The sequence below is a fragment of the Chiloscyllium plagiosum genome, chromosome 7 (genome assembly GCF_004010195.1).
Source record: "Chiloscyllium plagiosum isolate BGI_BamShark_2017 chromosome 7, ASM401019v2, whole genome shotgun sequence".
Lineage (NCBI taxonomy): Eukaryota > Metazoa > Chordata > Chondrichthyes > Orectolobiformes > Hemiscylliidae > Chiloscyllium > Chiloscyllium plagiosum.
The window spans coordinates 58,845,275-58,867,843 of record NC_057716.1 but is presented as its reverse complement, the minus strand read 5'-3'; the positions used below and the strand labels follow the sequence as shown (position 1 = coordinate 58,867,843).

At 40.4% G+C, this 22,569-nt stretch overlaps 1 protein-coding gene across 14 annotated transcripts in view; it reads left to right on the top strand.

Moving 5' to 3' along the window:
- The window catches only part of baz2ba (bromodomain adjacent to zinc finger domain, 2Ba), a 356,283-nt gene that overhangs the window by 270,252 nt on the left and 63,462 nt on the right, over positions 1-22,569 (top strand). For all 14 annotated transcript variants that reach the window (XM_043693834.1, XM_043693833.1, XM_043693828.1 and 11 more), the window contains 6 exons: positions 9,408-9,548; positions 13,302-13,556; positions 15,877-16,091; positions 16,173-16,247; positions 17,280-17,523; positions 22,109-22,171. In XM_043693834.1, coding sequence (XP_043549769.1) covers positions 9,408-9,548; positions 13,302-13,556; positions 15,877-16,091; positions 16,173-16,247; positions 17,280-17,523; positions 22,109-22,171 — 993 coding nt within the window. The remainder of the gene's footprint in view (positions 1-9,407; positions 9,549-13,301; positions 13,557-15,876; positions 16,092-16,172; positions 16,248-17,279; positions 17,524-22,108; positions 22,172-22,569) is intronic.

Sequence of the window (22,569 nt, the reverse complement as noted above, 5' to 3'; positions counted from 1 at the left end):
TCCTCTAGTTTATCTCTCCACGCTTCAGGCTCTCTGCCTTTATTCCTGATGAAGGGCTTTTGCCTGTAACGTCGATTTTGCTGCTCGTCGGATGCTGCCTGAACTGCTGTGCTCTTCCAGCACCACTGATCCAGAATCTGGTTTCCATCATCTGCAGTCATTGTTTTTACCTCGTACAATTTCTCCTGTCATCCACGGTTCACAAATTTTGCTCTTCTTTTCCTTTGCCTTCAACGGGACATGCCTATCCTGCACTATCTTTAACCTATCTTTAAAAGCCTCCCACACATCAAATGTGGACTTCCCTTCAAATAGCTGTGTCCAATCCATATTTCCGAGCTCCTGCCTAATTTTGATACGATTGACCTTGGCCCAGTTTTGTACTCGTCCCTTAGGACCACTCTCATCTTTATCTACAAGTATTCTAAAACTTGCAGAATTGTGGTCACTGTTCCCAAAGAAATCCCCCACTGCAACTTCTACCACCTGTCTTGACTCGTTTCCCAGTACCAGGTCCAGTATGGCCCCTTTCTTCTTTGGACTATTGACATACTGTTCTAGAAAACTCTCCTGGACGCTTCTTACAAATTCTACCCCATCCAAACCTCTGCCACTAAGTGTATCCCAGTCAATGTTGGGAAAATGAAAATCTCCCATCACCACTATACTATTGCCTCTACATCTTTCCAAAATCTGTTTACCTATTTGTTCTTCTACCTCACTCTCACTGTTGAGAGGCCTGTAATACAGTCCCAATAATGTAACTGCACTCTTTTTATTTCTCAGCTCCACCCATAATGCCTCATTACCCAAGACCTCCATAGTGTCCTCCTTTAGCACAGCCGTTATATCGTCCCTGACCAGTAATGCAACTCCACCCCCTCCTTTTACTTCCCTCTCTGTCCTGTCTGAAGCATCTATATCCTGGAACATTTAGTTGCCAATCATCATGCCCTTCGTTCAACCAAGTCTGTGATTGCAATAATGTCATACTCCCAGGCACTAATCCAAGCCCTAAGTTCATCTGCCTTACACACTATACTCCTTGCATTAAAGTAGATGAATTTCAGGCCACCAGAACTTTTGCACTCATCTGCTCTCTGTCTACTCTTCCCTTTATTAATGCTATCTTCTTGATTCTCGCAGTCTCCAGTCTCCACCTCACTGCGTACTTGTTTTCTCTTCTGGTTCCCAATCCCCTGCAACATTAGTTTAAAACCTCCCCAACAGCAGTCGCAAAAACTCCCCCAAGGACATTGGTTTCTGTCTGGTTTAGATGTAGACTTCCATTTTGTAATAGTCCCACCTTCCCCAGAACCGGTCCCAATGTCCAACAAATCTGAACCCCTCTTTCCTACACCATCTCTCAAGCCACGCATTCAACCTGCCTATTTTTTTCATTTCTACGCTGGCTGGCACGTGGCACTAGTAGTAATCCTGAGATCACTACCTTTGAGTCCTCCTCTTTAACTTCTCTCCTAGCGCCCTGAATTCTTTTTCTCAGGACCTCATCTCATTTTCTACTTATATTGTTGGTGCCTGTATGCACCAAGACAACTGGCTGTTCACCTTCCCCTTTTAGAATGCTCTGCAGCCGATCAGTGACATCCCTGACCCGAGCACCTGGGAGGCAACATACTATCCAGGAGTCCCGTTTTCGGCCACAGACCCGCCTATCTACTCCCCTCACAATAGAATCCCCTATGGCTATGGCCCTACGAGTCTTTTTCCCGCCCTTTTGAACAGCAGTGCCCGCCATGGTGCCATGATCTTGACAACTGCTGCCCCCTTCTGGTGAGCCATCTCCCCCAACGATATCCAAAACGGTATATTTGTTTTGGTGGGAGATGACCGCAGGGGACACCTGCACTGCCTTCCTACTCTTTTTCTGTCTTTTGGTCACCCATTCACTGTCTCCCTTAGCAATTCTAACCTGTGGTGTGACCAGTTCATTAAACGTGCTATCCATGACCACCTCAGCATCGTGGATTCTCTACAGTATGGAAACAGGTCCTTCAGCCCAACACGTCCACACCACCCCTCCGAAGAGTAACCCACCCACACCCATTTCCCTACCCTATACTTACCCTTGACTAATACATCTAACATTATAGGCAATTTAGCATGGCCAATTCACCTGACCTGCACATCTTTGAATTGTGGGAGGAAACCGGAGCACTCAGAGGAAACCCACGCAGACACAGGGAGAATGTGCAAACTCCACACAGACAGTCACCTGAGGCTGGAATTGAACCCAGGACCCTGGTGCTGTGAGGCAGCAGTGCTAACCACTGAGCCACCGTGCCACCCTTAATGCATCACAGAGAGTCCATCTGCAGCTCCAGAGCTGTCATGCGGTCAAACAAGAGCTACAGCTGGACACACTCTTGCAAGTGTAAGAGTCAGGAACGTCAGACACGTTCCTAAGCTCCCACATCAAGCAAGAGGCACATGCCACGCGTCTGAGGTCCCTTGCCATTGTAAACTTAGCTTTATATGAACTAATTAAAACCAAACAATGCACTTAAATATATTAAAAAGAAATAAATAAAAGCTTTACCTTACAGAGAGTCTCTTTCTTCCGGTTAGAGGAGGGGGGGGGCGGGAGGGAGATACTACACGTGTAGTATCTCTGGTTTAGCCACTGCCCAAATATAAATTAAGCCCTTATCTTCCCGGCAGCCCTCACTTACCTCACCTTCTCTTCTCGCCGCTCTGTCAAAATGGAAACCCGACTCCCGAGGTAAGTCCCTTTTTATGTGGGAAAACTTTCCCTTCCTGGCAGCCCTCACTTCACCTCACCTCACCTCACCTCTCCTCGCAGCTCTGTCAAAATGGAGACATTCGGTCTCAAAATGGACAAATTTATTAAGTATTTAAATGCAAAGCACATACTTTTAACTATTCGAGATATCTCAATCACAATCTTTCACTATCTTGATTTCTGTAATTAACCCCAAACATTATTATTGGGGAGAGTTTGCATCTGGCCAAGCTGAAACTTTGTTCAGCGTCTTCACCACGCCTTCTGACGTAGGGTGGCACTTGCACAGAGTTCATCTTTGAGTGTTATTGAACAAAGGGATTTCTTCAGGTTCTTTATGCACAAGTCTCTGTGGCAAGTATGTGCCTTAGTTAGAATTATGTGTGAACATGACTAATTCGGAGCATTTTGTCCAAATGCATGTCTTGTTTGGACTTATCCATGCACGTTAGCAATCCTGAATATTTTGGCGAAATGTATGTTTTTTCTGGTAGAGATAGCAGTTCCTGATTCCCTGCAGTTTAAACTCTTAACAGGCCTGACCAACTCAGAGTGATTCCATTCACATAACAGCCCATTGTTAAGCCAGTTATCTTCAGCCTTATTCAACATCTTCCCCCCTTTGATCCAAAGATTTATCTGAGCATCATCTCTATTAGGTTTGCAACATCCTCCAAGACACCTCCAGACAATGCTGAGCACTACCTTCTAACAGTGATGTATTCTCAACAAAGCATTACTTCAGTTGTGTAATTTAAAATGCCATTTAGGTCAATGTACTTATCAAAATTAGTTATAAATGTTAGCAAAGTTACAATCAGTCTCGTCTTATCGCAAGTACATTGTTGTACGCCTTTCACATCTTGCAAGATTCATTTGTTATTTGTGTGGTATTAAATGTATGAATGGTAAGAAATACTACAAACTAGCTATGCTTACATCATGTTCCACATTCCCTTTCTTTTGTGACTACCAACATCCCTCTTTCAACCTCTCCAAGGTGTTTTCTAACCCTTGGTGTCCATATATATCATGGTAGCAATAAATCATCTGATTCTTTTCCCACTCTGGTACTGCAAATTTCACTTGACACAGTAGCACACTTTCTTTTTCGCGTAAGCCTTTTTGTTCCTTATATTCCATTTCTCCCTTTCCTTCCAATACTTTTATAATTCTTTATACTTTCTTTATTCTCCTGCTAAGTCGATTGGGGCCACTTCTTTCTCTTTCTATGCTCCTATTTCCTTGATCTGTGGCTGCAATTCTTTTCTTGATATTGCCCTTCATTTGACTAATTCATCTGCCTTTCTATTTCCCTCTGGTGATAACTTAGAATGAGCTTTTACTTTCATCACTCTGTATTCTTTCCCTTTCGCGTTTTCAAAGATGTACCTCAGCAATGGGGTGGACGGTAGGACCTTCCCCATCTGCTGACACAGCCTCTCACCTCCCACAAGGGTAAGTATTCTGTCAGACTGTTGCATACGTATATACTATATGAATAGATAGTAGATCCTGGGGGTAATTTATTTGGGTGGCTCACTATGTATGCCACTGCTACCAACTCAGCTGCTTGGGCACTTATGATCTTTGTCAGCTTGAGAACTATGCTATCCATTTCTTGTCCTTGCTCGTTTTCCATATAGATACCACAAATAGTTCTCCATTCTCCATATTGTACAGATGGAGAGCTATCAACAAAAACTTTTAAGGATGTTGTGGATTCCCTTGCTGTTTTATTTTTATCTTTGTCTGTCTCTTGCCTTGGGTATTCCCTGTATTCTGTTTACCAGTATTCCATCCTTTTTGTTTTGATACAAATAGTCCCTTGGGATTATTTTCTGTCACCACCTGACACTCACAGAGTGTCCCCTGGTAAAATAAGTGATCTGCTAACACGGTAGTACTTTTACCCTGTTTACCTCAATGTTTCTCCTTTGTAATAACAGCGTCCACCTAGCAATTCTGTTTTGGCTCGCTGTGCTATCATTGATTTGTCTGTTCAGCAGCATCTGAATGGGTCTATTTTCAGTGGAAAAGCAAAGATAGCACAGTGAGCCAGAACAGAATTGCTAGATGGACGCTGTTGTTACAAAGGAGAAACATTGAGGTAAACAGGGTTAGAAGGACGACCATGTTAGCAGGTCACTTCCTGCCTCATTATCTGAGCCTTTTTCGGATTCATTTTTAACCCAAACTCCTTTAGTAGTTGCACTTACTCACTCAGGAGTTGGTGATACTCCTGTTTGGTTTCTGTTTGCAGAAGCAAATCACCAACTTACTATATCAGGCAGTCTGGTTTATAGAAGTCCCACAAACCATTGCTTAACCACTGATGAAAGATTGATGGGGAGTTGTGAAATCCCGGTTACAAAGCTGTCCACATATACTGCTGTCCCCTAGAGGTAAATGCAAATTTATGCTGACACTCCCTGGACAAAGGGATTAACCAAAATTCATTACTTATATCCAGCACTGTAAACCACTGAGCAGATTCACTCTGTTTCATCATGGTTTTGGGGCTAGTAGCCACAATGCATGCGTTGAGGGTGTTACCTTATTTAATTGTGGATAAACAATAGTGAGTTGCAATTCCCGTCTCGTTTCTTTACTGGCCAAAGAGGTGAATTGTTTGTCAAGGCAACTCGCCTTAACACTTCTCGTGCTACCAGACTTTGCACTACCTTTTCTACATCACCTTTTGCCTGCTTGGGGAATACATGCTGCTTTTGGGGCTTTGGATCTGGGCCCTGTATACACACCTCCCCTTTCATCTTATGTTTGGCAACACTTTCTGGTTTTGTCAAATAATTCCTTGTACTATTAGGTCCTCACTCATGTCAGTAGGACTGATCCATATTTCTCCCACTGAACACGTTCTCGCCTTGTACTGTCCTGAAGGGATTTCAGCAAAAAACCGCTCCTCACTTATTCCTGGTGTGTGCCATATCATACAGTTCACTGGATCAAAGCACAGTCCTGCTCTGGCCATGGAATCATTCGCAGGATATGCTCTTGATTTGTTGGGAGTTTTATTAATGCTATTATGGGATGCATCACCTCTACCACTCCTATTTGTATATTTAAATGGCTAGTCATTTATCCTACTTGAGAATGTCCTGTAAAACCACTCAAGGTTATTTCTGTTTCTATTTTCAGGGTGGTGTGGGATCCACCTGTGTCCCAAAGGAAATCAAAAGTTTGGCCTCTTAACCTACCATTCAGTAAGGGTCTCCCTGTCCTAACCCATTTTGAAGCACATGTCCATAATTGAAAGGTCTTGAGTCTATAATTGTGGGTTGGGTACAACCCACTTGATGCCTCAATTCGTTGCACATTATGTAGCACAGACTGGGGTCCCTTTGGGGGCAAGGGTTGGACCTGCATCTGATATGCCTTATCCCTCCAGGGGTTTGGACAATCTCTGGCATTGTGCCCTTCCTTGCCACAATTAAAACACTTCCATGAGCCCCGGAGTCCTACTATTCCCATGGCTGTAGGCAGGACTCCTTGTCCACGCCGATGTCATCTTCCTATGACTTGATAGGGTAGTGGTGGCCCTCTTGGGACTGATCCCTTTCCTTCATTTCGCCATTCTGCCCCTTGATCTCTAAGAGGCATCATTTGTCCTCCCTGAGACTTATATCCTCTTATCTCCTTTTCCCAAGTTCTGACCATTTTCCTCAACACCACACTTTGTTGGAAGGCTCCAACATGTCGCACGCCTTTTGTGACTCCTCTGTACCATGGGACACCAGTATACAGATCCATCGGTTATCAAAAGGTGTGGCCAAACTTTGCCGGTCTAGCCCTGGGCCATGTACGCTCTGGAACACTAGCCGCAGCCTTGCGGCAAATGCAGTTGGGTGCTCCCTTTTCCTATGTCTATACTTAGTCAGGACTTCCTCTGGGACCCCTCAATTAGCTCCCATGGCCTTCAGTACAGCATTCTTTAACTGATCTAATGTTTCCCCCTCCTGCAATTTGTGGCTCAGGCAAAGCTGAATGTATAGTAAGTAGGATGGCGACACATCAATATTAGTTTTTCCTCCTCATCATTATCTAACCTGTGTATGGTTCACTGCTTGTGGGTAGCTTAGAACAGCTCTCAGGGTTCATCCCCAGGATGACAATCCCCAATACTCTAGCTTTTATCTGTTAGCTGTCAAAAATCATGAGGTGATATATGGAATGTCAGGTGATTGTGGTTGCACACCTGGCACTGCTGGCTATTGTCTCCTCGTGATTGGCAGGGGGTTCATAGAGACAGTGGGCCTTTCTCCTGCTCCTCTCTCCAGATAGGTCCCCATTCTCCTGATTCCTCCCCACTATATCTGGCTGCTTCATCTGCTAGCCTTCCCCAGTCAAAGAGGGATAATATGTGTAATTACAACCCTCCCCTTCTCTAAGGTTAGGGTTGTAAATACACATATTATCCCTCTAAGCAATTACCTGACTCTACAACTTCTCTGTTTCATACACTTTGTATGATCGCCTGAGGTCCCCTTTTGCTCCTGTGCTGACTGATGCACAACAATCATTGCTGTTATTAAATCAGTACACTGTCTTTAACTTCTCTGTCTGTGTGTGAGCCTTTTTAGTTTCCTCTTCACTTTTCTCCTTTTCCCTTATCAATTTCTCTCACTGATTTTGATACTGGTTCATATGGCTTTGTAAATTCCCAAACTTCTCGGTCAGTCAGTCTCTTCATCTCTTCTTTAAGCTCAGCAACTCTGTTTGTAGCTTCAGTCTCACTGCTGCTTTTCTGCCCAGGTTTCTAGCACACAGTCTATGGCTACAGCTTTCTGCACTTTCTCAGAGTCTTTTTCCCCCCATATCATGTGCCATATGCCAAAGAGTATCCCCATGTGTTTCTGTTTCCCTATCAGTCCTACCGGGTACTCTCTCACGTACTGTTGCATAAATCCTCTCCAATCAGAGTCCCCTTGACCTACTATTCTCTGTTAGTGCTAACCTTCTTTGTGTGTTCGCTGTTCTTTTTGTCTTTTCTCACTACCAAATTTCCGTCTCTTCCTTCCTGACACCTACTTAATCCGAGCCCTAATAAGGGGCAACAGCCCTCTTAATTTCAAGCAGGGTGTTGGAAAATTCAGAGGTTACCCCGTCTGGCTTTGGAGTAACTTAAAGTTACTTTCTGTCAACTCCCACCAAGGATGCCATAAATATGTTCCCTGTCTCTGAGTCACACAGTACATACATAGACGAAGATACAGTGGAGACATTTAGAGCTCTATAAAACCGCAATTAATTTATTAAGTGCTTAAACGAATAACACACACTTTTAACACTAGAGAGATCTCAATCACTGTCTTTCACTACCCTGATTTCTGAAATTAACCCCAAATGTTATTATCAGGAAGAGTTTGCATCTGGCCAGGCTGAAACTCTATTCGATATCTTCACTACGCCTCCCGATGTAGGGTTAATCTTTGAAGTGTCGTTGAACAAAGGGATTTCTTCAGGCTCTTTATATTCATGTCTCTGTGCCAAGTATGTCCCTTATTTGGAATTATGTGTGCACGTGACCAATTCTGAAAGTTTTGTCCAAATGCGTGTCTTGTTTGGACTTATCCATGCACATGAGTAATCCCAAATGTTTTGTCCAAATATATCTGATCTAGTATAGACAGCAGTTCCTGATTTCCTGCAGCTTTAACTCTTAGCAGACCTGACGGACTCAGCATAATTCCATTCACATAACAGCCGATTGTTAAGCCTGTTATCAGTTCCTGGTATCTTCAGCCTTATCCAACGTTGGTGGTACATAAGCCACATGGACTGCAGCTATTTCTGAGGCAGTTCATCACCTTCCTGTGGGCAATTGCAGATGGGTGACAAATGCTATCCTAACCAGCAGTGCTCATGTCATCACTAAATGAAAACTAAACTGCTCTCTGTCTGATCTGAGCATTTTACTTTACTGAGATTATACTGGTTTGATACTCCAAGCATGGATCAGGTTGGCAGCAAAACATCAAAAACAGCAGCTTATATTTACAGTGCCTTCAATATAATGAAACGACTTATGTTGCATCAGAGGAGCATTGTAAAGCAATGTTTAACGCTGAGTGATGTAAGCAAAAATTAGGTCAGATGACCAAAAGGTTTTAAGGCATTTCTTAAACAAAGAGAGCAAGGTTCAGAGGCAGTGAGCTGTAGGCTGGTATTAGGAACCTGTGGCCTCAGCAACTGAAGGCACTGCATTAATGGTCTTGCAGATAAAATTGAGGAAAGTCAAAAATTTAGAATTAGACTAGCGCAGATATCTTGGTTCTAGAACTGGAGTAGATTGCAGAGATAGGGAGGGGCAAGGCTATGGAGGGATTTGAAAACAAGGATGAACATTTCAAAAGCAAAACATCGCTTGCCTAAGTTCCAGTATATGTCCGTGAGCGCAGGGCTGTCAGGGGATTGTGTCTTACTGCAAGTTATCATGATCTGTTCAAGATTCAATGTCATAGAGATCCATTCATATATATTAACGTTAACGTTGCTCATTTTTGATCCTGAAGTATACTGTCATGACCTTCTAACTTTGATTGATCAGTGTAACTAAATTAATGAATTCTTCAACCAAGCATGTGAAACAAGAAAGAAAGTTATAATCTATTGTTACTCAAAGGAAAAGGAGCGACTAAAGCAAGAGAAGAAGGTTGAGAAACGTTTAAATAAAGAACGGAAATTAGAACAGAAAAAGTTGGAGCTGCAAATGGCAAAGGAGCTAAAGAAACCTAATGAAGATATGTGTTTGTCAGATCATAAGGTAAATCTTGCACAACAATTAACTAATTTTTTAAATTCCCCAAATAGTTCATTGTTCATAGGATGAATCCTTCTGTTAGTTCTTCCACTGAACTCAGCACTGTATTTGTATGTATGCATGCATATTTTGTTTGAAATGAGAATGTTGCTGCAAGAGTTTTTAAGTGTTCTGACCAAATAATCATCATAGCCCATGAAATGTGATCATTTGAAACACGAACATTCTCAAAAAGAGTGACGCAAAGAATGATATAAATCCAAAAACTGTTGATTAAGAGATCTTAAAAGTAGTGAGAGAAAAAGTAGAAGAGTTGAGATCTTGGAAACAAATCAAATTACAATAGAAGTGTGTTAATTCTCAAAGGAATACATGAATAAATAGGGTGGAGAGAAAAGCTGAGGAAAATGCGGAGTTGAGTATTTGCAGCTTAGATGCCATATGAGGAAAAAAGTTCAGTGCAGTCTTAATCACAATAGCATTGTTTAAAAATGAAACATATTAAATGATGGAGGAATTAGATCAGAGATGAGATGAGCATAATATATCTGCTGACATGTTTATCTTTTTGTCTAAGTATTCTAGAAAAGTTTTTGGAAATATCTTTTTCAGATGTCAGTGTTATTCCACTCTTGAATGCATTTTGTTTTTATAGAAAGTTAAAAGTTGTTGAATATTTGACAGCAAAGAGACTAAGCTTCATGACAGTAACTCAGTACTGGAGATATGTCTGTTGTTTTTCAGGGTGGTGGACACGGCTTTTAATATGGTCATGAAGGAAAACATTAATATCAATGTCAATATTTATTGCCATTCCCCAATTCCCCTAAAACAAGGTTGTGGTGAACCAATCAATCATCAGTCGGTCTTAAAAGTAAGAGTGAGACATCCAGTAAGGATAAGAGATGAATACCATTGTTTTGCCTTGTGATAAATATGAACAAATTGTCTTTGAAGAAGTGCGGCTCGGGTAAATTAGTGACGAGAAGAGTGCAACGAGAAGCATTTAATTTAAGAATATATTGGAGTGAGGAAGGACACATTTCCTGAATTATCAAGGTAATTAGGGATGCACAAAGACCGATTGTCGAGTAGTTCAAATAATTTGGGATGGCAAAGGAAATTTGGATTGCAGCTGGTTGAATAAGAGCAGAAGTGAAGAGACTTTATTCATTGAAGTTGATGGGAATGAGTTTTCAACATAGAAAATGATAGAGTTGTTAAATTTAATTTTGCTTGATTTAAAAGATTAGATTAGATTACTTACAGTGTGGAAACAGGCCCTTCGGCCCAACAAGTCCACACCGCCCCGCCGAAGCGCAACCCACCCATACATTTACCCCTTACCTAATACTACGGGCAATTTAGCATGGCCAATTCACCTGACCTGCACATCTTTGGATTGTGGGAGGAAACTGGAGCACCCGGAGGAAACCCACGCAGACACGGGGAGAACGTGCAAACTCCACACAGTCAGTCGCCTGAGGCGGGAATTGAACCCGGGTCTCTGGCGCTGTGAGGAAGCAGTGCTAACCACTGTGCCATCGTGCCGCCCATTACTAAAAGAATAGTAATAATAAAAAAAAGAGAAAGATAGGGTAAAATGTAATGTTGGTGTTGGTGACAAGATTGTATTGCTGCATTAAATGGCACAGGCACTTAACTTGATTGCAGTAGGCCTTCACAAGGATCAAGGTCCCTGGGCAGACATCCCACTCAGCAACAGGTGCCAGCCAATCAGAGGCCAACAACTTTTTATTTGTTCAGCAGAGCCACTGAGTGGAACGTAGGCCACAGGTGACGATGGCTGGAGGGATGTAAGACAGAGCAGTAATTCTCAGCATGAATTGTCCACTTAAGAAGCTTCTTTATTTCACCAGATTGCTTGGTTATTTATGTCATCATGGATATGTGCTATTTGAATGAGCAGGTATAGAACACAACTCACTTCTTTTTGGAGAGTCTGGAAAACAGGCTAATTGCTGAAATGGTGATTTAATGATGGCAGTTTTTATAAATAGCCAAGTGAGAAAGAGATTCTAGATCAGCCATAGGATCAATTTTTTTCTGAGGGAATAGGCTGTCTGTCAGGGATTTAAGAGAAGAACAATAAAATTTGGGTCACTTGACATTGGGATTGGGTCATGCTAGTAAGTCAAAAGTGCCAACTAACCCAGCCATTAAGAATTCCGCTATTGAGAGGCATAGAGTTACAGAGATGCACAGCACAGAAACAGACCCTTCGGTCCAACTTGTCAATGCTGACCAGGTATCTTAAACTGATCAAACCACATTTGCCAGTATTTGACCCATATCCCTCTAAACCCTTCCTTTTCATATACCCATCCAAATGCTTTTTAAATGCTATCATTGTACCAGCCTCCTCCAATAGCTCATTCCATACATGCACCATGCCTGCGTGAAAATGTTGCCCTGAGGTCCCTTTTAAATCTTTCACATCTCACCTTAAACCTATGCCCTCTAGATTTGAACTCCCTTATCTGCAGGAAAGACCTTGACTATTCACCCTATCAATACCCCTCATGATTTTATAAACTTCTTTAAGATTCCCACCTCAACCTCTAATACTCAATGGAAACTAGTCTCAGCCTATTCAGCCTCTCCCTATAGTTCAAACTCTCCAACCCTAGCAACATCCTTGTAAATCTTTTCTGAACCATTTCATAACATCTTTCTCATGGCAGGGAAACTGGAATTGAATGCAGTACTCCGAAAGTGGCCTCAACAATATCATGTACAGCTGCAAAATGACATCCTAACCCCTGAACTCAAAGCACTGTCCAATAAAGGCAAGCGTTCCAAATGCCTTCACTACCCTGACTACCTGCAACTTCACTTTCAGGGAACAATGAACCTACATCCCAAGGAGGACAAACTGCTGGCGGTTCTTTTGCAATCACTTCGGTCTGAAAACACTGCTATTTTATGGAGTAACTTTGCCTGCTACATTCGTGTAAAAAGTTCAGAATTCACACGACACTTCTGACCTTGTCCATCTCAGTCCATCAAGCACCTCCACAAGGCTACCCTTGGTTAAAAGGAGCCAGTATTCAAATCGTTAATATGGTTGCCTGACTAAATATTCTCAGCAAACATTTTGTCACTGTCAATCTGTTATGACAATAATGCACAGAAAGCAAGGCCTTAATATTGTTTTGACCTGTCCTCAAATTTGATACAAGTGTGAGTGTTTGTGCACGTATTTCACATTTTTTTAAAAAACTGCACTTTGTAACCTGGCACCAAATTAGAAACTACTTCTCGCAAGTACTGGAACATGCTGGTTGATGGAACTTTCCGGTCTGTAGTGCTGAATAAAACACATTTTACTTGACATGGAATGAAGAAATGATTAAACTGGCAAAAAAAAAAGTCCAAGATTTAATTTATTCTTAATCATCATGTTCATAGCTATTTTATTGTGCCCCTTTCAAACCAATGTTTCACATTTATTTATATCTGTGCTTCGGTAACTGGAGGATATGACTCAATTGAACGATCAATCACCCATGTGTTCTGCAATTTTTCTCAATTTATTTCCTATTAAGAACACATGCTGAGACAAAAATCTTAAAGTTTTAGAAAAGGACTTGGCCAAGTAGGCACGTGTAAGTTAACATTCATTGGATAATGATGGTAACCCAATAACTCGTGAAATGAACCATCATCTGGCTCGTTATTCTTCAAGAAATATTTATTTGTACTATTTGTTCTTCTGTTTGTTTCTGCTGTTAGGCTCTACCAGAATTCCACCCCATTCCTGGTCTTGTACTACCTGGGGGTGCTTTTGCTGATTGCCTTATGGTCGTACAGTTTCTCCACAACTTTGGTAAGGTTCTAGGCTTTGATTTAAGTATTGATGTCCCAACTTTGAATGTACTTCAAGAAGGACTGCTTAATGTGGGTGACAGCATGAGAGAAGTCCAGAATTTATTGGTGAGACTATTGGCTGCTGCTGTACATGACCCAGGGCTACCATCAGGTCATAAGGTATGAATACACTTTGTTTTTTATTAATGATTACTGCATTGAAATGAAACAACGTAACAGATTGTTGTTCATAAGTAGTTGATTTTCTTTTATAATTATAATCCTCACTTTTAAAGATATTGTAATATATTTTATTAGCCATGGACTAGCCTATTGATCAAGACAAACGTTGATTAATTTGTCAAATTCAATTCAGCTCATGGTCTAATGAACTATTTCACACACACAAAAACAGGTACGAGACCATTTCAGCAACAAAATCAACCAGGATTTTTCACTATTAAATGCATAAATTAGTGATCAATTGTCAGACATTGACCATCAATTGGATTTAAAGTTTCTTGAACTAGTTACCGTTTTTTTTAGATTTCTTGCAAGTGTGCATGTGTGAATGAAAAAGTTTGGACTCAAAAACTGCAGAATGTGATTCAGATTCAATATCTGAACAGTTACAAATTGTTTACTTAAATTGTTTGTGGACTGCAGTGTGAAAGGTTGCAGAACTTTGAAGTGCAGAGAAATCTGAGTGTCTCAGTGCATGAATTCCAAAGGATTAGTATGCAGGTATAACAAGTAATCAGGAAAACTAACAGAATTGTTAAGGTTTATTCAGTGTAAGAATAGGAAGGTTATGTTTCAATTATACAGGATTTTTATGAGATCGTATCTGGGGTGTTGTGTACAGTTACCAAACTTAGAGAAGGATGTTGATGCATTGAAAGCGGTTCAGAGAAGATGTATTAGTGTAATACCTGGAATTAGCAGTTTCCTTTATGACAGAAGGCAAGATGGGCTAAGCCTGTATCTTCTGGAGTTTAGAAGAGTTAGAGGTGATTTAATTGAAATATATAACATTCCAAAGGGTGGATAAGGAAAGGATGCTTCCTCTTGTGGGAGTATCTAGAGCTTGATATCATTTGAAAAATGGGGTCATCCATTTAAGACAGATGAGAGAAATATTTTTCTCTGAAAATTGAGTCTTTCGAATTCCCTTCCTCAAAAAGCTGTGGAGGCAGAATCTTTCAATATTTTTAAGACAGATGTGGACTGTTTCTTTATTACCAAGGGGAAAAATGATTATTGGGATTTGCAGGGATGTAGAGTTGAGGTTAAAATCAGATCAGACATGATTTCATTAAGTGATGGAGCAGGCTTTAATGGCCATGTGGCCGACCCTTGTTCCTTCTTCATATTACTGTATTGTAAAGTAATATCAGAATTTAATTTTTCTTTAACTTCAGATATTATTTTTAAATCGGGAAGTAATAGTAATGCAAAGTTCAGCACCCTGTTTTAAAGTCTCAGTTTAAAACCAATGTTGTCAAAATTTGTTCAGTTACATCAACACGGAAACCAACATTTTTTGTGAATTCCAATTTGGGTCCTCAACTTTTCTAAAGGATATTGCTATAAATACAAATGCAGATTTAGAGTACTATATTCACCTCTATGCAATGTTTGTTTTAACACATTCCATGTTTCTGTCAAATACCCTGTGGGATGCCATTTGAAAATATAACAAGCCTTTTTTCTGTCCATTGATATCTCAACTCAAATTGAATAGCTGGAATGCCTTTTAATATGTTAATTTCAATTGGCTTCTCTCTAATATTGCTCATTTGAGTTTTAAAGATGAATACTGGTATCATAATAATTCCTTTCAAGCAGCAAATGAGTGTTTATAAAGAAGCCTTTTTAAATTTAAGGGGATTTTTGTTTTAAATTATTCTTACTGTCAGTGTGAATTGTTCTAAAAGAAAAAATAGCTCATTACCCTTGGTTTATGGCTTTAGATGTGGAAAGAAGACAGGATAATACAGGCAATGTCACTCATCTTAAAAGTAAAATTAAGAATAGCTTGAAGGAATGTATCATGCTTTTGGCGATGAGGGTTCTATATTTTCTTGGACTGAGCCCCAACTATTATTTCTATTAGCAGATGGTGAGACACATGGAAAATTCCTACAAATTAATCAAATTTGTGGAATTTTCAGTACTGAATGTGATTTTGTTCTCTGAACCTTCAAAAGGTTCATTGAATAGACTTTTTTGCTAGACCGAGACTTGATTTTGATCAACAAGTAGCTTTATTTATTTCAGGCAGAACTGAACAGAATAATGCAACACAATGTATATCTATCCAGCTTCCTTGATGCAAAAAGTAATAAAGCCCTCACTTTCTGTTGATCCACACATTGACTTGACTTGTATACTGGGGGAAATTCTTGTCAGATACAAACATTCCTGTACTTTATAAAGAGTTGCTACCACATTATTAATAGTAATTTATGTTCATTTTGATAAATATTTTGTACTTCAGGCACGAACTTTTCTTGGAGACCATGTGACCAACGTCAGGATTAACAAGGACACTGTTTCAGAGATCTTACAGATCTACCTGGAGGCCCATAATGGACAAACTGAACTTAGTCAGAGTTTAAACACAAAACCTTTCCAGGCACACACGCCAGCTCAGAAAGCTTCTGTACTTGCATTCTTGGTTAATGAACTTGCATGCAGCAAGGTTGTGGTAAAGTAAGTGTTTTATCTTAAATTTCAGATAAAGTGTGCCTTTTAGAAGAGGTCAATTGATAATTTGTGTTGCATCTTTTTCAGTGAAATTGATAAAAACATTGACCACATGTCCAATCTGAGACGAGACAAATGGATTGTGGAAGGGAAACTTCGGAAGTAAGTTTTATAATGTCCTTCCTTGGACAAAGTAAAAAGAGTAGACCATATGCTCTATTGAGACTTCACCATTCAACACAATCATGATGCTTCAATTTACTTAGCCACCTGCTCTTTACATCATTTGACTTCTGAAATACCAAACTTTTGTCTATTCCAATGATAGAATCAACAATGGAGCATGCATTGCTTCTATACTTGAGTAGAAAATGCCAAAGATTTACAACCCATTGAGTGAGGACATTTTGCCTCACTCAATGCGTTGTGAATCTTAACTGATTCACCCCTTATCCTGAGTGCCCCTATGATCTCATTTCCCAGCCAAGTGAAACAACATCCGTCTACTCTGTCAGTCTCCTTAAAAAACCTATACATTTCCAAGAGGTCACCTCTCATTGCTGTAAATTCCAGAGAATATAGACCCAATTTACTCAGTCTGCCATCACAAGTCAATCTTTTCATTCCAGGGAAATCTAATGAAATTTTCCTTCTGATTCATATGCAGTTGTATCCTTCCTTAAATTTGAAGATTGAAACTCCCGTGGTATTGTGTATGTGTTCTCACTAAAGCTCTATAAAATTGTAGCAAAGCTTCCTTATTCCTGTGCTCCAATCCCCTTGCAGTAATGGGCAGCATATTACATACTTTCATAATTGAAACATCTTGGAAATGAAACAAATTTATTGCAATTTACATTGTAAATTGAAATACTACTTGTATCTACCACATTGGTTTTCCAAGTGTAAAGTTTGGTAGTCTGTTTCGCCTCTTGTCACTTGCCCTGTATTATTTTGTATAAATTGTTATTTTAAATTGTTCTGTATTATTTTTGTATTTCCCTCCTGGTTCAACAAAATGTAGTTGAATAATGAAGCTTATTGTTCAGTATATGATATTTATCAGATGGGATACCAGGAAATTGTTAGGCTTTCTTTTCTCCTATATGTTGTTGAGCATAATTCTTGTGAACTGCCAGAGATCATGTTACAGTGCCCTTGTTTTAAAAGCTGACATACTTTCACTGTTACTAGGCTTAAGATGATTCATGCTAAACGAACTGGTAAGAAGGAGACTATTTGCAGTGCTGATAGCAACGGAGAGCACCGGTTTTTAGGAACTCCCACTCCTGGTCGAAAGAGAAAAAGAAAATGTGGGGATAGCGATGATGATGATGATGACGATGATGACAGTGATGATCAAGGGGAAGATGAGGATGATGATGAAGATAAAGATGAAGAGAAGAAAGCAAAAAAAATGGAAATTGCTGATGATGAGGTAATTTGAATGGTGCCTGTCTTGAAATTAGTTGAGATTATAACCTAAGACTCTATTTTGTGACATTTCAGTCCTGAGTTTAACTTTCATTGCTTTTTTAATGGAATATATCATAGTCATTTGGCATGGAAACAGACCCTTCAGCCTAACTCGTCCGTACTGACAAGCTTTCTTGAACTAATCCCATTTGCCTGCATTTGGCATATATCTCTCTCTACCTTTCTTATCCATGTACCTGTCCAAATGTCTTTTAAATGTTGCCACTTTGGCTGGCAGCTCATTCCATATATGCACCACCCTCTATATGAAAAAGTTGCCTTTCAGATCCCTTTCGAATCTTTCCGATCTCACCTTAAACCTACGCCATCTTGTTTTGGACTCCCCTATGCTGAGAAAAAGACCATGGCCGTTTACTTATCTGTGCCCCTCATGATTTTATAAACCTCCATAATGTCACCCCACAGCCTCCTGCGCTCCAGAGAAAGAAGTCCCAGCTCATCCAGCTTCTTGTTATATCTCAAACCCTTCAGTCTCGGTTACATCCTTGTAAATCTGTTTTGCATCAAATTATTTATATAAATGATGAACATCAGTGGACCGAGCACCGATCCTTGTGGCACGCTGCCATTCATAGCGTCCAGTCTAATCAGCAAGCATCTACCACCACCCTCTGTCTCCTATTGTCAAGCCAATTTTGTATCCAATTGGCTAGCTACCCCTGGATCCCATGTGGTCAAAACTTACCAACCAGTCTACCAGCAAGATGGCTTTGCTAAAGTCCATGTCGACAATATCTACCGCTCTGCCATCATCTATCATCTTGGTCACCTCTTCAAAATACTGAGTCAAGTTTGTGAGACACGATTGCCCATACACAAAACCAAATGCTGACTATCCCGAATCAGTCCTTGCCTTTCCATGTGCATGTAAATCCTGTCTCTCAGAATCCTTCCAATAATTCACCCACCACTGACTTCAGGCTCAATGGTGTGTTGTTCCCTGACTTTTCCTTGCAGCCTTTCTTAAACAATGGCAGGACATTATCCAACCTCCTGTCTTCCAGCCCCTCACCCATGGCTGTCAATGATACAACTATCTTTGCTCAGGGCCTTGCAATTTCTTCCCTAGCTTCCCACAATGTCCTGGACTACATTTGATCAGGACCTGGGAATTTATCTACCTGCATCTGCTCTTCTGAAATGTGGACTGATTTTTCAAGATATCACTATTTATTTCTCGAGTTCCCTAGCTTCCATGTCTTCCTCTACAGTAAATGCAGACACAAAATATTTGTTTACGATCAATGGATTTGTTAATGTTTAAGAGCTCTGGTCTCTCCCTGGTTGCTCTTTTGCCTTAATATACTTGTAGGGTCTTTGAATTCTCCTTAACCTTATACACCAAAACTATCTTATGAACACTTCTTGCCCTCCTGATTTCCCTCTCAAGTGTACTCCCACCTCCCCAATACTCAAGAGATTTGCTTAATCCCAACTGTCTTTACCCAACACATGCCTCTTTCCCTATACCTGTTAACTTTGCCATTCACACTAACAGGAACATGCTGTCCCTGAACTCTCATTATCTTGCTTTTGAAAGCCTCCCACTTGCCAGATGTACTATTACCTGTACCTACAACAGCCTCCCTCAGTAACATTTTGAATGTTCTTGTCTAATACTATCAAAATTAGCCTTGCCCTAATTTAGAACTTTTAAATTGTGGACTAGGCCTATCCTTTTCCTCAACTATGTTAAAACTAATAGAATGATGGTCACTGGTCCCAAAATACTCCCCCACTAACACTCGAGCTTGTCATACCTTATTTCCCAAAAGGAGATACAAACTTCTCCCCGTTCAAGCCCTTAACACTATGACAGTTGTGTCTATGTTTGGTAAGTTAAAATTCCCTACTTTATAACCCTATTTTCTTACAGCTATCTGCGACATCCCTCTATATTTGCCCCTCAATTTCCTGCTGACTACTGGGAACCTGTAGTACGATCCCATTAAAATGGTCACCCCCTTCTTATTTCTCACATACACCCATATAGCTTTACTGGACAATTTAGTGTGAAACTGGTATTTTCCTCGTGATATGAAACAAGCAGATCTATTTACAGCTATGCTTTGGCAGTATTGCATTATTTTCTGGTAAGCTATAAATGAACTCTGCAAATGCATGCAGCAAATATGTGATGCAAGCAAAGGAGAGCGACAATTAATGCTATCAGTGGTAACAGCCTTCTCTTCCAGTACATTAACAGGTGGTATAATTTGTCTGGAGCACTTAAAGTGCTTTTTTCGTGGCCCACAAAATGTTCAATGTTTTTTTAGATCATTTTTATGCTATTAGTTCGTATTATCAACATCCATGATATAGAGGAGCCGGTGTTGGACTGAGGTGGACAAAGTTAACAGTCACACAACACCAGGCTATATTCCAACAGGTTTATTTGGAAGCACCAGCTTTCAGAGCACTGCTCCTTCATCAAGTAGAAGGAGCAGTGCTCAGAAAGCTAGTGCTTCGAAATCAACCTGTTGGACTACAACCAAGTGTTGTGTGATTTTTAACATTATCAACGTCATCAGTGTCAAATGAGAGACTGCCATGCTGCTGCATCAAAAACAAATATCAAATGAAGGAAGTCACAGATCATGGCATTTAAACCATTGGTGCTTATTAAGAGTGAATTTGACCATGATAACTTGATAATTGGATATGGAGCACACTCCACAATTATTTTGTGGTGAGAGAGCAAAATACTGCAAGAAAATCCTTTCACAGAAAGAGAAATTGTGCTTTTGTGTTATTGTTTTAACATGGTGCCTACTTTGTATTTTTCTTTAAAGATTAAATATGCCTCTCGGGAGGCTGCTGAGCAAGGTGAGGGCCTGTGGTGTTGAGGTGAGCTACTGGCATGGATTGAGGATTGGCTGTCTGACAGAAGGCAGTGTGTTGGGATAAAAGGTTCTTTTTCAGAATGGCAGCTGGTGACAAGTGGTGTCCCACAGGGTTCAGTGTTGGGGCCCCAGCTGTTCACTTTATATATAAATGATCTGGATGAAGAGACTAGGGGCATTCTGGCAAAGTTCACCCATTATACAAAGTTAGGTGGGCAGGCAGGTAGTTCTGAGGAGGTGGGGAGGCTACAGAAAGATTTAGGCAGTTTAGGACAATGGTCCAAGAAATTGCTGATGAAATTCAATGTGAGCAAATGTGAGCTCTTGCACTTTCGAAAAAAGAACACAGACAAGGACTATTTTATCAATGGTGAGAAAGTTCATAATGCCAAAGTACAAAGGGATCTGGGAGTGCTAGTCTAGGATTCTCTAAAGGTTGACTTGCAGGTTGAGTCCATGGTTAAGAAAGCAAATGTAATGTTGTCATTTATTTCAAGAGGTTTGGAATGTAAAAGCAGTGAGGTGTTACTAAGACTTTATAAAGCTCTGGTTAGGCCCCATTTCGAATACTGTGTCCAGTTTTGGGCCCCACACCTCAGGAAAGACATACTGGCACTTGAGCGTGTCCAGCGGAGATTCACACGGATGATCCCTGAAATGGTAGGCCTAACTTACGATGAACGGATGAGGGTCCTGGGATTATATTCGTTAGAGTTCAGAAGGTTGAGGGGAGATCTAATAGAAACTTACAAGACCATGCATGGCTTAGAAAGGGTCAACGCTGGGAAATTGTTGCTGTCAGGTGGGGATACTAGGACCCATGGTACAGCCTTAGAATTAGATGGGGTCAATTTAGAGCAGAAATGAGGGGACATTCAGCGGGCTGTGGAATTCACCGCCAAGAAGCGCAATGGAGGCCGGGACATTAAATGTCTTCAAGGCAGAGATTGATAAATTCTTAATCTCGCAAGGAATTAAGGGATACGGGGAGAGTGCGGGTAAGTGGCGTTGAAATGCCCATCAGCCATGATTGAATGGCAGAGTGGACTCAATGGGCCGAATGGCCTTACTTCCACTCCTATTTCTTATGGTCTTTACTAAATTTCTTTCAAAAACTGAAGTGTGAACAAGAGATCAAGGTTAAAAATGCTATTTAATCCTATGCATTGATCTAACTAGCCTATAAATGCACTTTTTAATAACGGAAATCATCTCTGTGCAGAATTTTCAAAGCTGAGTTTGATCATACTTTTCTTTTATTCGTTCTTGGGTGATGTGGGCATCACTGGCTAGGCTAGCATTTATGGCCCATCCTTATTTGCTGGAGGGCAGTTAAGAGTCAACCACATTGCTCATGGTCCAGAGTCACATGCAGGCCATATAAGGTAAGGACGTTAGTGTACCAGATGGGTTTTTCCAACAATCGACAATGGTTTCAGGGTCATCATTAGACTCTCAAATCTGGATTAATTTTATTGAATTCCAATTTCTCCATCTGCCTTGGTGACATTCAAGCCCAGGTCTCAGACATTACTTGGTTCTCTGGATTAATAGTTTAGCAATAATACCTCAAGGTCATCACTTCTCTTGTTGCTCTTGCGTGAGCTACATCGAATCTGAATTTGCAAGATCAAATATGTATAACAAATATTGATAATGACAACTGTTGAATTTACTTTTTAGGATGATGGAGAACAGTCAACAAGTGTAGAAGAATTGGAGAAGCAGATTGAGAAGTTGAGCAAGGTAGATGTTTTGCTTCCAAACTGTTGTCAGCATAACTTTTTAGATTACTGTTTTCCTTCTCTTTCAAAGAAAAAAAATTCTGATTCATTGCCTTTATTCTTTCAATGTCAGGACTAAGTTATTTATGCTGCATGTTTTTACATTTAATAAAGCATATTTTGATGGTTAGGCAAGAGGTGGTACAGGTTAGGAACACAAGTCCAGCACTTGGTTTATATAAAATTACTGCATGTTATATAACAATTGTGAGCTCAATCAAAGTGAATTAAAGATCTTTCATATTGTTTTGTGGACTGAATAGAAAGAGCTCTTCTGCTACAAAATTCAGTTGTGCATGATCTGAATTTCTGTTGCTGTTGGCATTGCTTTAGGCTGCTGCTACTTAGTATATGCTGCTG